This window comes from Diceros bicornis, chromosome 27, assembly GCF_020826845.1.
Source record: "Diceros bicornis minor isolate mBicDic1 chromosome 27, mDicBic1.mat.cur, whole genome shotgun sequence".
Taxonomy (NCBI): Eukaryota; Metazoa; Chordata; class Mammalia; order Perissodactyla; family Rhinocerotidae; genus Diceros; species Diceros bicornis.
Window position 1 is genome coordinate 36,288,418 of NC_080766.1, and position 14,633 is coordinate 36,303,050.

Here is a 14,633-nt window from a genome sequence, read left to right on the forward strand (position 1 = left end):
GCAAAGGTCTTTTCCTGATTGTTAGTTTTGTTTTTTGCACCTGATTGGAAACCTGCCTTGAAATTGTAACATAATTGGAATCTATCTAAAGCATCACTATTTAACAGAACTTTCTGCTGTGATGGAAATATCATGTATGTATACTGGACAATACAGTGGCCACTAACACGTGACTATTGAGCATTTGAAATGTGGCTAGTGCAACTAAAGAACTGAATTTTAAATTGTATTATTTTCATTAAATTTACATTTAAACAGCCACTCGTGGCTACTGGCTACCTTAAGAGACAGCTCAGAAATGAAATTTGACCTTACAGTCCCCTATTCCTCTGTTGTTAGTAGTAAACAGTAAGGAAGAAAATTTATTTCCCACCACTGAACTAATTTATGAACTTTCTGAGGATCCACTTCCTTACATTAAAATGAGGATAATAAGATGCCTCCTGACGAGTTACTCTGAGTGTGCGAAAGGGCTGCAAAGCCCCCTGGCACCTTTATACTGCAGGACCTGGATACAGGTAATTCTATGACTCCGCAAGCGTCTGCGGAAGTAACCCTGTGATGATTTAGTTGCCCACTGTTAGTGAAAACCAGCCAAGGATAAGCCAGCAGGTTCGCTTTCCATACTTAGAGGAGAAATCAACACACACTTGATCCCTCGTCATGCTCTCCCAGCTTATTCCACGTCTCTGGTTCCAAAGACTTCAGTCCAAGCGATATTTTTTAAAACACCAGAAAAAGGCTGTACAAACGCCCCATGTCTTCAAGCGCAACTGTGAAGAGTTGACATGGGGGAATGCGAAGGAAAAACTCTTGGAGAACCAGAGATAAGGGTTCAGTTTAAAAGCAGTCACACGGCCAATCAGATTGATTCTCCACTACCGGGCGGGCAGTCCCCAGCAGCTATCAGGCTTAAGGCTTCAGGTGGTCGGTTTCGCAAAATGGCCGGGTCCCAGTCCTTTGCGTTCGCTTCACGCCAGAGAAGTTCCCCGGCAACCAAGCCCTCACGGGGCGGGGGCTGCGCCTGCGCGCTCAGCCGGGCGGCTCCGGGCGCGCGTCCTGCCAGTGCGCACCCAGGGTCTGCAGCCTCGGAGGGTCTCTCCACCGCGGGGAGACGCTCAGACGCGCGGAGCCCTTTGTACTTGGCAGCCAGAGCCGGTCTCCGACCAGGTGCCCCGCACGCACCCTACGCAGCCATGTCCTCCTACCCTCGCGTGGCGCTGGTGACCGGGGCCAACAAGGGCATCGGCTTCGCCATCGCGCGCGACCTGTGCCGGCAGTTCTCGGGGGACGTGGTGCTCACAGCGCGGGACACGGCGCGGGGCCGGGCGGCCGTGCAGCAGCTGCAGGCTGAGGGCCTGAGCCCGCGCTTCCACCAGCTGGACATCGACGACCTGCAGAGCATCCGCGCTCTGCGCGACTTCCTGCGCAAGGAGTACGGGGGCCTCGACGTGCTGGTCAACAACGCGGGCATCGCCTTCAAGAGTAAGGTGCTGCGTATTCGCAGGGGAGGCGTTCTGCCAGCGTGCTTGGATCTGTCGGAGAATCGCTGTGGTGGGGCTCCTCTGCGTTTGGGGTCCAGAATGGCTCCCTACGGAAGGAGGAGGGATGGGGGATGGGTAAGGCTAGAGCAGAGGCAACAGAAATTGGACTGCTTTCCAGCCAGAGGGACTTTTCTATTTCCTTGGCTCCCACTCCTGGGGATCTTTTCCAGGTTATCATACAGGTTTTCTTTTTTTCTCTTTTTTTTTTTTATTGCGGTCACTTTGTTTTATAACATTATATAAATTTCAGATGTACTTCATTATACTTCTAGTTTTGCATACGTTGCATCATGTTCACCACCCAAGACTAATTACAGCCATCACCACACAATGTGGTTAATCATCCCTTTTGCCCTACTCCCTCCCCCATTCCCTCTGGTAACCACTAATCCAATCTCTGCCTCTATGTGATTGATTATTGTTGCTTTGATCTTCTACTTAAGAGTCGGATCTTATGGTATTTGACCTCCTCCTTCTGACTAATTTCGCCTAGCGTAATACCCTCAAGGTCCATCCTTGTCACGAATAGCTGGATTTTATCCTTTCTTATGGCTGAGTAGTATTCCACTGTGTATATATACCACATCTTCTTTATCCACTCATCAGTTGAGGGACACTTGGGTTGCTTCCATGTCTTGGCTATAGTGAATAATGCTGCAATGAACATAGGGTGTATATGTCTTTACCCATTGGTGTTTTCATGTTCTTGGGATAAATACCCAGCAATGGAATAGTTGGATTGGATGGTAGTTCTATTCTTAATTTTTTGAGGGATCTCCATACTGTTTTCCATAGTGGCTGTACCTGTTTGCACTCCCACCAGTGGTGTATGAGAGTTCCCTTCTCTCCACATCCTCTCCAACATTTGTTGTTTCCTGTCTTGTTAATTATAGCCATTCTGGCAGGACTGAGGTGATATCTGGTTGTAGTTTTGATTTGCATTTCCCTGATAATGATGTTGAACATCTTTTCATGTGCCTGTTGGCCATCTGTATATCTTCTTTGGAGAAATGTCTGTTCAGATCTTTGGCCCATTTTTTAATTGGGTTGTTAGTTTTCATGTTGTTGAAATGTATGAATTCTTTATATATTTTGGATATTAACCCCTTATCAGATGTATGGTTTGCAAATATCTTCTCCCAGTTGTTAGGTTGTCTTTTTGTTTTGTTGATGGTTTCCTTTGCTGTGCAGAAGCTTTTTAGTTTGATGTAGTCCCATTTGTTTATGTTTTCTATTGTTTCCCTTGCCCGATCAGACATGGTACTTGAAAATATGCTGCTAAGACTGATGTCGAAGAGCGTACTGCTTATGTTTTCTTCTAGAAGTTTCATGGTTTCAGGTCTTACATTCAAGTCTAATCCATTTTGAGTTAATTTTTTCTGTGGTATAAGATAGTGATCTACTTTCATTCTTTTGCATGTGGCTGTCCAGTCTTCCCAAGACCATTTGTTGAAGAGCCTTTCTTTTCTCCATTGTATGTTCTTGGCTCCCTTGTTGAAAATTAGCTCCGTAGACGTGTGGGTTTATTTCTGGGCTCTCAATTCTGTTCCATTGATCTGTGTGTCTGTTTTTGTGCCAGTACCATGCTGTTTTGGTTACTATAGATTTGTAGTATATTTTAAAACCAGGGAGTGTGATATCTCCTGCTCTGTTCTTTTTTCTCAGGATTCCTTTGGCTGTTCGGGGTCTTTTGTTGTTCCATATAAATTTTAAGATTCTTTGTTCTATTTCTGTGAAAAATGTTGTTGGAACTTTGATAGGGATCGCATTGAATCTGTAGATTGCTTTAGGAAATTTGGACATTTTAACTATGTTAATTATTCCAATCCAAGAGCATGGATATCTTTCCATTTCTTTGTGTCTTCAATTTCTTTCAACAATGTTTTATAGTTTCCAGTGTACAGATCTTTCACCTCTTTGGTTAAGTTTATTTCTAGGTATTTTATTCTTTTTGTTACAATAGTAAATAGGATTGTATTCTTAATTTCTCTTTCTGCTAATTCATTGTTAGTGTATAGAAACACAACTGATTTTTGTATATTGATTTTGTATCCTGCAACTTTACTGAATATTGGTTTATTATTTCTAAAAGGTTTTTTTATAGTAATTGGCTTTTTTTTTTTTAAGGAAGATTGGCCCTATGCTGACATCTGTTGCCAATCTTCCTCTTTTTTTCTTTTTTCTCCCCAAAGCCCCAGTGCATAGTTGTATTATCATAGTTGTAGTGTTGTAGTTCTTCTATGTGGGACTCTGCCTTAGCATGGCTTGATGAGTGGTGAGTAGGTCTGCGCCCAGGATACGAACCAGTGAACCCCGGGCCGCTGAAGTGGAATGTGCCAACTTAACCGCTGCGCCACCGGGCCAGCCCCTCTAAAAGTTTATTTGGTGGATTCTTTAGTGTTTTCTATATATAAAGTGATATCATCTGCAGATAGTGGCAGTTTAACTTCTTCCTTTCCAATTTGGATCTCTTTTATTTCTTTTCTTGCCTGATTGCTCTGGCTAGGGCTTCCAATACTATATTAAATAGGAGTGATGAGAGTGGGCCTCCTTGTCTGGTTCCTGTTCTTAGAGGGATAGCTTTCAGTTTTTCTCCATTGACAATAATCAGTGCATTTGTCATATATGGCCTTTATTATGTTGAGGTACTTTCCTTTTATACCCATTTTATTCAGAGTTTTCATCGTAAATGGAAGTTGTATCTTGTCAAATGCTTTCTCTGCATCTATTGAGATGATCATGTGATTTTTATTCTTCATTTTGTTAATGTGGTGTATCATGTTGATTGATTTGCAGATGTTGAATCATCCCTGCATCCCTGGAATAAATCCCACTTGATCATGGTGTATGATCTTTTTAATGTACTGTTGTATTCAATTTGCTAGTATTTTGTTGAGGATTTTTGCATCGATGTTCATCAGTGATATTGGCCTGTAATTTTCTTTTTGTGTTGTCTTTGTCTGGTTTTGGTATCGCAGTAATGTTGGCTTCATAGAATGAGTTAGGAAGCTTCCCCTCCTCTGCAATTTTTTGGAAGAGTTTGAGAAGGATAGGTATTAAGTCTTCTTTGAATGTTTGGTAGAATTCACCAGGGAAGCCGTCTGGTCCTGCACTTTTATATTTTTGGATGTTTTTGATTACTTTTTCAGTCTCCTTACTGGTGATTGGTCTAGTCAAATTCTCTATTTCTTCTTGATTCAGTTTTGGAAGGTTGTATGATTCTAAGAATTTATCCATTTTTTTTCTAGATTATGCAGTTTGTTGTCACATAGCTTTTCATAGTATTCTCTTATAATCTTTTGTATTTCTGAGGTGTCTATTGTAATTTCTCCTCTTGCATTTCTAATTTTATTTATTTGAGCCTTCTTTCTTTTTTTCTTCGTGAGTCCAAGTAAAGTTTTGTCAGTTTTGTTTATCTTTTCAGAGAACTAGCTCTTGGTTTCATTGAGATTTTTCTATTGTTTTTTTAGTCTCTATTTCATTTACTTCTTTTCTTTTTTTTTTTGTGAGGAAGATCAGCCCTGAGCTAACATCTGCCAATCCTCCTCTTTTTGCTGAGGAAGACTGGCCCTGGGCTAACATCTATGCCCATCTTCCTTCACTTTATATGGGGCGTCGCCACAGCCTGGCTTGACAAGTGGTGTTGTTGCTGCACGCCCGGGATCCGAACCCTGGGCCGCTGCCGTGGAGCGCGAGCACTTAACCTCTGCACCACCAGGCCAGCCCCTATTTCACTTATTTCTGCTTTGATTTTTCTTTCTTCTACTGATTTTGGACTTTGTTTGTTCTTCTTTTTCTATTTCCTTTAGGTGCATTCTTAGATTGTTCATTTGGGATTTTTCTTATTTGTTGAGGTAGGCCTGTATTGCTGTAAACTTCCCTCTTAGAACTGCTTTTGCTATCCCATAAATTTTGACATGTTGTATTTTCATTTTCATTTGTCTCCAGGTATTTTTTGATTTCTCCTTTGATTTCTTCATTGACCCAATTGTTATTCAGTAGCATTTTGTTTAATATCCACATATTTGTGGCTTTTCTGATTTTCTTCGTATAGTTGATCTTTAGTTTCCTACCATTGTGGTCTGAAAAGATGCTTGGTGTTATTTCAATCTTCTTAAATTTATGGAGACTTGTTTGGTGGCCTAATATGTGATCAGTCCTGGAGAATATTCCATATGCATTCAAAAAGAATGTGTATTCTTCAGTTTTTGGATGGAATGTTCTGTATATATCTACTAAGTCCATCTGGTCCAGTGTGTCATTTAAGACTAGTGTTTCCTTTTTGATCTTCTGTTTGGATGATCTATCCATTGGTGTAAGTGGAGTGTTAAAGTCCCCTACTATTATTGTGTTACTGTCTATTTCTCTTTTTATGTCTGTTAGTAATTGCTTAATGTATTTAGGTGCTCCTATATTGGGTGCCTAGATACTGACAAGTATTATATCCTCTTGTTGGATTGTTCCCTTGATCATTATGTAGTGCCCTTCTTTGTCTCTTGTTACAGTTTTTGTTTTAAAGTCTATTTTGTCTGATATGAGTATGCTATCCCAGCTTTCTTTTCATTGCTGTTTGCGTGGAGTATCTTTTTCCATCCCTTCATTTTCAGTTTGTGAGTGTCTTTAGGTCTGAAGTGTGTCTCTTGTATGCTGCATATATATGGGTCTTGTTTTTTTATCCAGTCAGCCACCCTATGTCTTTTGATTGGAACATTTAGTCCATTGACATTTAAATTAACTTTTGATAAGTATGTACTTATTGGCATTTTGTTACTTTTTTTCTGGGTGTTTTAGTAGTTGTTCTCTGTTCCTTTCTTCTTCTCTTGCTCTCTGCCCTTGTGGTTTGATGGCTTTCTTCAGTATTATGTTTGAGTTCCTTTCTCTTAGGATTTTATGTATTTATTATAGGTTTCTGGTTTGTGATTACCATAAGGTTCATATATAATAACCTACATACATAGCAATCTATATTAAGTTGATGGTCTCTTTAGTTTGACCTCTTGCTAAAAGTTCTACTCTTTTACTCCTGTCTTCCTACATGTTTTGTTTTTTATATCGTATCTAACCTCCTTTTTGTGTCTGTGTATCCATTACCCTCTTATGATAGAAATAGGTAATTTTAGTGCTTTTGTCTTTTGACCTTCATATTCTCTTCATAGATGGTTGATCTGCTACCTTTACTATATTTTTACCTTTACTAGTGATTTTATTGCTTTTGTTTGTTTGTTTATTTAGAATTTTCTTATTCCTGTTTGTGGTCTTTTCTTTCCCCCTAAATAAGTCTCTTTAGCATTTCTTGTAAGACTGGTTTCTTGGTGATAAACTCCTTTAATTTTTGGTTGTCTGGGAAATTCTTTGTCTCTCCTTCCATTCTCAATGATAACCTTGCTGAGTAGAGTATTCTTGGCTTAGGTTTTTTCTTTTAGCACTTGAAATATATTATGCCACTCTCTTCTAGCCTGTAAAGTTTCTGTCAAGAAGTTAGCTGATAGCCTTATGGGATTTCCTTTGTATGTAACTTGTTGCCTTCTCTTGCGGCTTGTAGGTTTCTGGCTTGTAGGTTTCTCTCGTTACCTTTAATTCTTGACATTTTAATTGTGATGTATCTTGGTTTGGGCCTCTTTGGGTTTATCTTTTTTGGTGTTCTCTGTACTTCCTGTACCTGGATGTCTGTTTCATTCCTTAGGTTAGGGAAGTTCTCAGCTATTATTTCTTCAAATAGATTCTCTGCCCTTCTGTCTCTCTCTTCTCCTTCTGGGACACCTATAACACGGATGTTAGTGCACTTGATGTTGTCCCAGAGGTCCCTTAGACTGTCTTCATTCTTTTTAATTCTTTTTTTCTTTTATCTGTTCAGCTTGGGTGATTTCCTCTAGTCTTTCATGTAGCTCGCTTATCTGTTCTCCTGTATCCTCTGCTCTGCTTTTGAGTCCCTGTAGTGAATTTTTCATTTCCAGTATCGTTTTCTTTATTTCTGATTGGTTCACTTTTATATTGTCCATTTCTTTGTTGAAGTTCTCACTGTACTCATCTATTCTTCTCCCAAGATCAGTGAGCATCCTTCTGACTCTTTGTTTGAACTATTTGTCGGGTAGATTGTTCTTTTCTGTTTCATTTAGTGCTTTTTTGGGGGTTTTGTCCTATTCCCTTAGTTGGAACGTATTCCCTTGCTTCCTCATTTTGCCCCTTTCTCTGTGCTTGTAGCTATGTATTAGATAGGTCAGCTACATCTCCTGATTTTGGAGAGGTGACCTTAGGTAAGAGATGCTTTATGAGGTCCAGCAGTGTGCTTCCCTCTTGTCGTCAATTCCAAATGCTCCAGTGTTGACCCCTTTGTGGGCTACATGTGTCCTTCTGTTGTGGTGGGGTTGCTCTTGCCGTAGGTCCCCTGGGAGGCTAGGCTATCCCACTGGCCCCCTGGCTGTAATGCTCAGCTGTGTGTGGCTGCTCTGGTCCCTTCAGTCACTTTATTGGGTGTGGGGAGCCCCAGGACAGTTGGCTGCAAGGTCTAATAGCACAGTCCTGTTGCACTTTTTCTGTTAAGTGAGTAGGCCCCCAGTGTGGCTGGTTGCTAGGCTCAGGGGCTTACAATTGCTGTAGGCTTCTGGCCTATAAAGCTTTTGTCAGCTGTCTCAGGATGGCAGCTGAGAGGGGTTGGCCTCAGGCACAGGAGCACCCAATTGTTTCAGGCTTTGGAAGGTGGGGCCAATCCCCTATGTGGCTGTTTGAGAAGCACAAGTCTTCTGCAGCTGACAAGACCCATAGCCCACAGGGTCACACACACCGTCAACACAGTCCTGCCCAGTGCTTGCACCCTGACCCCCTGAAGTGGACCCAGTCACCCCACTGCAGAGGCCCCACACACTCCACCAATGCCCCACACACTGTACGGGATCCGAGTGCCCGCCCTGCCCCACAGAGGTGAACCCACTCCCCTGGCTACAGAGGATCCAGGCACCAGCCTATGCTGGCCCAAATTTGCCCAAGAGCTTGCTGTTGGGTGGGGCCAGTCCCTAGTGTGGGCTGTCTGCCCTGGCTGAGCTGGATTAAATTGGTGCTCTAGTGGGTGGGGCAGATACTGGGCTAACAACCCGGGGGAAGAACTCCTATGGCGTCTGCCAGCGTCTGTGTCAGCATGCCCGTACTAGGTCACAATAATGGCAGCTGCCAATGTCTCAGTTCCTAGAGAAATCTCACCTCTCACTGAGATGCACTCAGAGCCTATCAGCTGAGTCTCTTTTCCCCAAAGGACTGTGCACCTTTCTTTCTGGTGATCTTAGGTTGCTTTCCAAAATGGGTGAGTTTGTGCATGGGCTCTTTAAGAGCCAGATTTTTCCCCCTATGTCCGGTAGCTTTTCTGGGAGTATTGCATGTTGTTGTCAGTAGCCAGCAAACCCCAGATATTATAACACTCATCTCAGTTGTGCTGAGTCCAAAGGATGCTTATAGCGGTAAGGCTCCCCAACTCAGGTCCCCCACTCCTCCAGGGAAGGCTGCATACCTTTGGATTGCTCCTGGGCGGCTGTGAATCGCTGCGGCTTGTGATAGTGGCTTTTTTTATCTCCAGAAAGGAATTTCTGCCTCTTCCATCTCAGTCAGCACTGTTCATTGTTGCGGGCGTTCTTTTTATCCAGTTTTCAGTTCTCTCTCAGGGGTAATTGTTCCAAGAGTATTTGTAAATTAGTTGTGTCCGTGGGAGGAGGTGAGTTCAGAGTCCTCCTACACTCCCATCTTTACCTCACTCCACCCACACAGTTTTTCTCTGATTGGACTTGAGGGCAGTTGCCTGAATTTTTAATGCATTTTAAAACGAACAAGAAAATTGCACAAACTTGTACACAGAGATCCCATGTGTGGATCCTTTACGGAACATTGTCAAACCGGCAAATTGTCATTGGTACAGTCTATTAACTAGCTGCCAGTTTTACAAAAGTTCACCAAATTTTACATGCACAATTTTTAAAATATAGTTCTCTGGAATTTTACCACATGGTAAACTACCACATGACTACTGTTTATTAACTCTACTCTCATTCTCCCCTAAAAGTTCATGATTCCACACCGTTTCATATTCAAGCAGAAGTGACAATGAAAACAAACTTTTTTGGTACCCGAGATGTCTGCACGGAGCTACTGCCTCTCATAAAACCCCAAGGTGAGTCTGATGAGGAGCCCAAGCTGCAGTGTTTCTGGCATGATCTGGGCCTCCCTGTCTGTGAGCTCATCTAGAAGCCCCTGCTACCTCCCCCTGCTCACTGGACTCCTTGTTGTGTCTCCACTGGGCCAGGTGCCCTTCTGTCTCAGGCTCTGTACACACTTGTTCAGTGGTCATTGGTGCACACTGTTTCACTGGTTTTGTACAACTGATATTATCCTCCAGGTCATTGTTCAAAAGTTACCACAGAGAAGCCCTTTACTTGCTCTGTGCCCCTCACATGTTAGAGTTCCCTGAGTCTTCCATCCCAGACCCTCCCTCCCCCCACCCCCTCTTTCAGAGTGATCTTATTCAGGCTAGTGGAGACTTCACTCCCCCCAATTTATTAGCCCACCCCCAAATCTTTTTTTGAGTCTGATGTAGTGTATTATATTTATTGGTTTTTAGATGCTAAACCAACTGTACATATGTGGGATAAATATCACTTAGTCCTTACAAGTTCAAGAGATTCCCACGACCACCCTCAGGTTCAGTAATTCACCAGAAGGACTCAAAACTCAGCAGAGCTGTTATACTCAAAATTACAGTGTATTATCAAAAATAGAGACAGATTCAGATCAGCAACGGGAAAAGTCTCTTAGGCTGGGGTCCAGGAAAGACCAGGCATGGAGGCTTCTAGTTGTCCTCTCCCAGTGGAGTCCTGCATACAGCATATATTTCTCCCAGCAATGATGTGTGAAAGTGCACGTGGAGTATTGCCAACCAGGGAAGCTCATCCTGCCTCGATGTTTGGCATTTCTGTTAGGGGCTGGTCACACAGACATGGCCCATCGCCCTTACTCCCCAGCCCTTCCAGAGGTCCAGCTGATAGCTGGTAACCCAAAGTTGCCCCATAATCACATTGGTAGCATTGATTCTGTAGCCTGACCCTAGACCCCCAAGTAAACGCACTCAGTCTTATCAGGCAGGACATTCCAAAGGTTTAAAGATTATCTTCCAGTAGCCCTGGGCCAAGGGCCAAACCTTTCTTTGACCAAGCTTAATCCTTTACTTTCACAAGCCAGGCCCTGGTCCTTTGCCAAGGCTCTCTTACAGCAAAAGCATCACTGAGCATCTACATTTAGTGGAGAATTTGTGTAACACATACAGCAATCATATCAGAAATATGCTTAACATTTGGAGGAGCCAGTGTGGGGTAGGAATAGATTTAAAGGAACAGATAATCCATCCCATAAAGCCACTCCATACCCGTTAATGTTTTTGTGCTAATTTGATTCTCTCCTTGATCAACTGCTATTTATACCTTATTTAGCATAGTATTTGTGCAGAACCATTTAGTATTGTTAAGAGATAAACTGAGGCATATTAAAAACTCAAGAATTTATTTGAGAAAAGGTCTATTTGAATTAGGAAGCACCAAACGGGAAGTGGTTAGGAGCGCCCCACCACTTTTATAGAAAAAAGGCGGGAGCAAAGTAAGGAAATAATTGGGCTATAGCTCAAGCCCAGTTGGCTGTTTGTGATTGGTGGTCCTTAGATTTCATTTTTGTAACCTTGAGGCATTTACAGGCTTAGATTTTGGTTTGCTTGATAGGCCACCACAGCATTGGAACCACCTCAGTCTAATGGGCTCCTTGTTTAATTAATTCAGTTGATGGTTAAATTTAGCTGATGGTTAGCTAAATTCAGTTCTTCATTACACGTGATAGTTAAATATTACCAACAAGGCCAGTGTTACGCCACATCACAGTACAGTGGTACATGTAACCTGAAACATAAGAATCAAGAGATGCTGGCACATTGCTAGAGTCCCACTCAGTCATTAACCATCGGTTCAGTTCATCACCATATCGTATGACCATATCTCACAGAGTGATGCCACTCAGGTTCTCAGGCTTCCGTTTGACCTTGTCAGGTCCTGAAAGCAGGAGTGCTCTTAGCAACATGTGGTTTCACATTTTGAGGCGTCTGGGGTATAGTGCAGCTAAGAGACGATACCATATCTTGCTCTGAGCATCTCAAGACACCAATGTAATATTGGATTTCTCTTGTTACATAACCCATTTATTCATTCCTTTATCCTAGTCTACCATTCTTCCTTCTCCTCTTTATCATTGACTTTTTTTTTTAGTAATTTTATTTATTTTCTTTTCCCCCAAAGCCCCAGTAGATAGTTGTATGTCATAGCTGCACATCCTTCTAGTTGCTGTATGTGGGACATGGCCTCAGCATGGCCAGAGAAACGGTGCGTCGGTGCGTGCCTGGGATCCGAACCCAGGCCACCAGCAGCGGAGCACACGCACTTAACTGCTAAGCCACGGGGCAGCCCTATCATTGACTTTTACCCAGACTTTTTCACCTTTCAGAGGGCTGTCAGGTTCAGTCACTGTGCCGATCTTGATTGCCTGCAGCAAAGGCAACTAGTCTAACAAGTGCCTTCCCTTCGGTCCATTCCCATTCATATCGGGTAGGGTTGGGTTGCATAGGTCCAGAACTAGTGGGCTATCTCGACCACTAGGCAATACTGCTGCATTCACTGTCACTCCAGTTTTGCCAGATGGGGTGAAGGCACAATCCACTTCATCAGGCCCTTAGGAATTCTGACATGAAGATTTAAAGCTATAGTTACAAGTTCTTGCTTAGGGATTATTCCTGCTCCCCATATCTGCAGTTGCAGCCCTGGTGTCAGGACTACTGTGTCAGGTAGGAAAAAAGAAAGTTGACGTGATGTGGGGAAGAATCATACAGTCACCCCAGCCCTTCTTCCCCAGATCCCACTGGCAAAACAGAAGAATCTATCTTGTGGGGAATCTCTCTTGGCTCCCCTCATGTTGAGTGTGAGCACATGCTCATCGATGTGTGTAAGCCAGCTGTTCATACCTTTATCTCCTCATGCTTGAGACAACCAGTGTTTCAATTGCCCATTCCAATTCTCTATCAAACCTACTGCTCTGAGGATAAAAGTGTGTTACTTGGTCTGCATAGATGTAATCTGTCAGTCTAAATTGGTACGGTATCTTCTGTTCCAGTCCTGCTATACTACTTGAACATTTGCATCTACTTCTGGGTATGCAAAGCCTGGTCCGGAGATAGTGTCTCCTTTTGTCAGGACCCATTTGTAGCCTCTCAGGGCTATTACCTTCAACTCGACTTGCCAGCTATGTGCAGGGCCTTCCCCTTGGGGGAATCTCTCTCATAACCATCTTCAGTCTTTGTCTCTCTTGCTGGCCGATAGAATGGTTGTTGGCATTTTGTGCTTCACAGAGTGTAAGAGTCATGTTGACAATTATCGCATTGCTTACTGCAGCTCCCCATTTCCACCTATCTCATGGACCAAGGTGGCCACTTCAAGGAAACATACCAGGATATCCACTTGCTGGTTCCAATACCCTTCCAGTTCTGGAAGTGGTCCTTCTGATTGGCATTGACTGACTTGTCCGACTTTAATTTCCCTCTAAATTCCTATAGTTGTTTCCATAGGGCCATGCCCTATATGAGCATCCCTTTAATTGTTCTGTTTTCCACTGCCCCTCTCCGTCACTATATGCCAGGCCATTAGTCACTGTTCCTGAGTGGATAAAAACCCAAACATAGAGAAAACAGCATGCAGTTCAACCCACTGAGCTGATTTGCTTTTACCTTCCTCCATCAGAGTGGCAGCCTTCCAAAGCAGATGCTGTCCATTCACCTAGGAGCTGCCATCCATAAACCAGGCAGCTCTTTGTTGGTCCAGAGAAACCTGATCATAGAGCACTGCCCAAGTGACCATAAGATCCTCAGGTGGTCCCAAAGGCAGCCTTTGACACTAATGAGTACCTCCTTACATTCGCCTTAGCATGTTCCTGTATAAACCATTTTCATTTTCTTATGGAACTTCTGGGCAGTACCCTCCCCATTAAAACATTTCTCTGAGATCATCCGAGACATGGGTAAAACAAGCTTCAAGATTATATTATGTCCTTCACTCATAGAGGCAGTCTTACCTAATGCTCATAGCAAACTGGTAATTGTCTCTCATATGGAAGTTTTGTCATCCAAAATCCCAGCGAATTTGGTATTCATTATTCTTGTGCATCCCTTTCTACATAACGATTTCTGTTATATTTTAGGCAGAGTGGTTAATGTGTCTAGCACTGAGAGTCTCAGAGCTCTTAAAAACTGCAGCCCAAAACTGCAGGAGAAGTTTAGAAGTGAGACCATCACGGAGGAGGAGCTGGTGGGGCTCATGAATAAGTTTGTGGAGGATACGAAGAATGGCATGCACATAAAGGAAGGCTGGCCTAACACCGTGTATGGAGTGACGAAAATTGGCATCACCGTCCTGTCCAGAATCCATGCCAGGAAACTGAGTGAGGAGAGGAGAGGGGACAAGATCCTCCTGAATGCCTGCTGCCCAGGGTGGGTGAGAACCGACATGGCAGGACCAAGAGCCACCAAAAGCCCAGAAGAAGGAGCAGAGACCCCCGTGTACTTGGCCCTTTTGCCCGCAGATGCTGAGGGGCCTCATGGAGAGTTTGTTACGGAGAAGAAAGTAGAACAATGGTGAGTTCAACTCATAGCTCCCGCGGGCCCCATTATACTACGTGCCCTGATTTGATCAAAATGGCACACTGGCAAAAATATCCCTATCCAAAAGTAAAAAAAGAAGAGGAAGAATCAAAATATCCCTATTGAGCACTCATTTTGACTTGGCTACCAATTCTGCGAAGTCTTTGGTGATTTCCTCTGTGCTATAGGGGGAGAAAAAATAGAATCAATGACAATGAATGAAAATCAATAGATGAATAAATGGTTCTTTATAAATGTGCTTTTGTGCAGATTATTTACATGCCAACCTGCTCAGAAATCTCATAGACCTAAAAGTTAGGTCAACAGAAGGACAGTACAAGCCAGGGGTCAGCAAACATTATAGAAACAGACAGTAACTACATATTTTC

At 43.0% G+C, this 14,633-nt stretch overlaps 1 protein-coding gene across 2 annotated transcripts; it reads left to right on the forward strand.

Moving 5' to 3' along the window:
* The first annotated feature begins 1,071 nt into the window (after positions 1 to 1,071).
* Positions 1,072 to 14,503, forward strand: LOC131392853 (carbonyl reductase [NADPH] 1). 2 transcript variants are annotated; one of them, XM_058523066.1, is made up of 3 exons: positions 1,072 to 1,554; positions 9,589 to 9,696; positions 13,806 to 14,503. In XM_058523066.1, the coding sequence occupies exons 1-3, from the start codon at positions 1,197 to 1,199 to the stop codon at positions 14,240 to 14,242; spliced, it is 903 nt and encodes a 300-aa protein (XP_058379049.1). In that variant the 5' UTR covers positions 1,072 to 1,196; the 3' UTR covers positions 14,243 to 14,503. The 2 variants fall into 2 exon arrangements, with proteins under 2 accessions (XP_058379049.1, XP_058379050.1); XM_058523067.1 differs by having other exon boundaries at positions 1,076 to 1,485.
* Positions 14,504 to 14,633: the final 130 nt, after the last annotated feature.

What these genes read in the sequence shown, in the direction of transcription:
- LOC131392853 (XM_058523066.1), top strand. Translation starts at nt 1,197, where the DNA reads ATGTCCTCCTACCCTCGCGTGGCGCTGGTGACCGGGGCCAACAAGGGC. An exon ending in TCTGTCGGAGAATCGCTGTG is followed by an intron (nt 1,555 to 9,588) that starts GTGGGGCTCCTC and finishes CTCCCCTAAAAG; the next exon opens with TTCATGATTCCACACCGTTT. An exon ending in GCCTCTCATAAAACCCCAAG is followed by an intron (nt 9,697 to 13,805) that starts GTGAGTCTGATG and finishes GTTATATTTTAG; the next exon opens with GCAGAGTGGTTAATGTGTCT.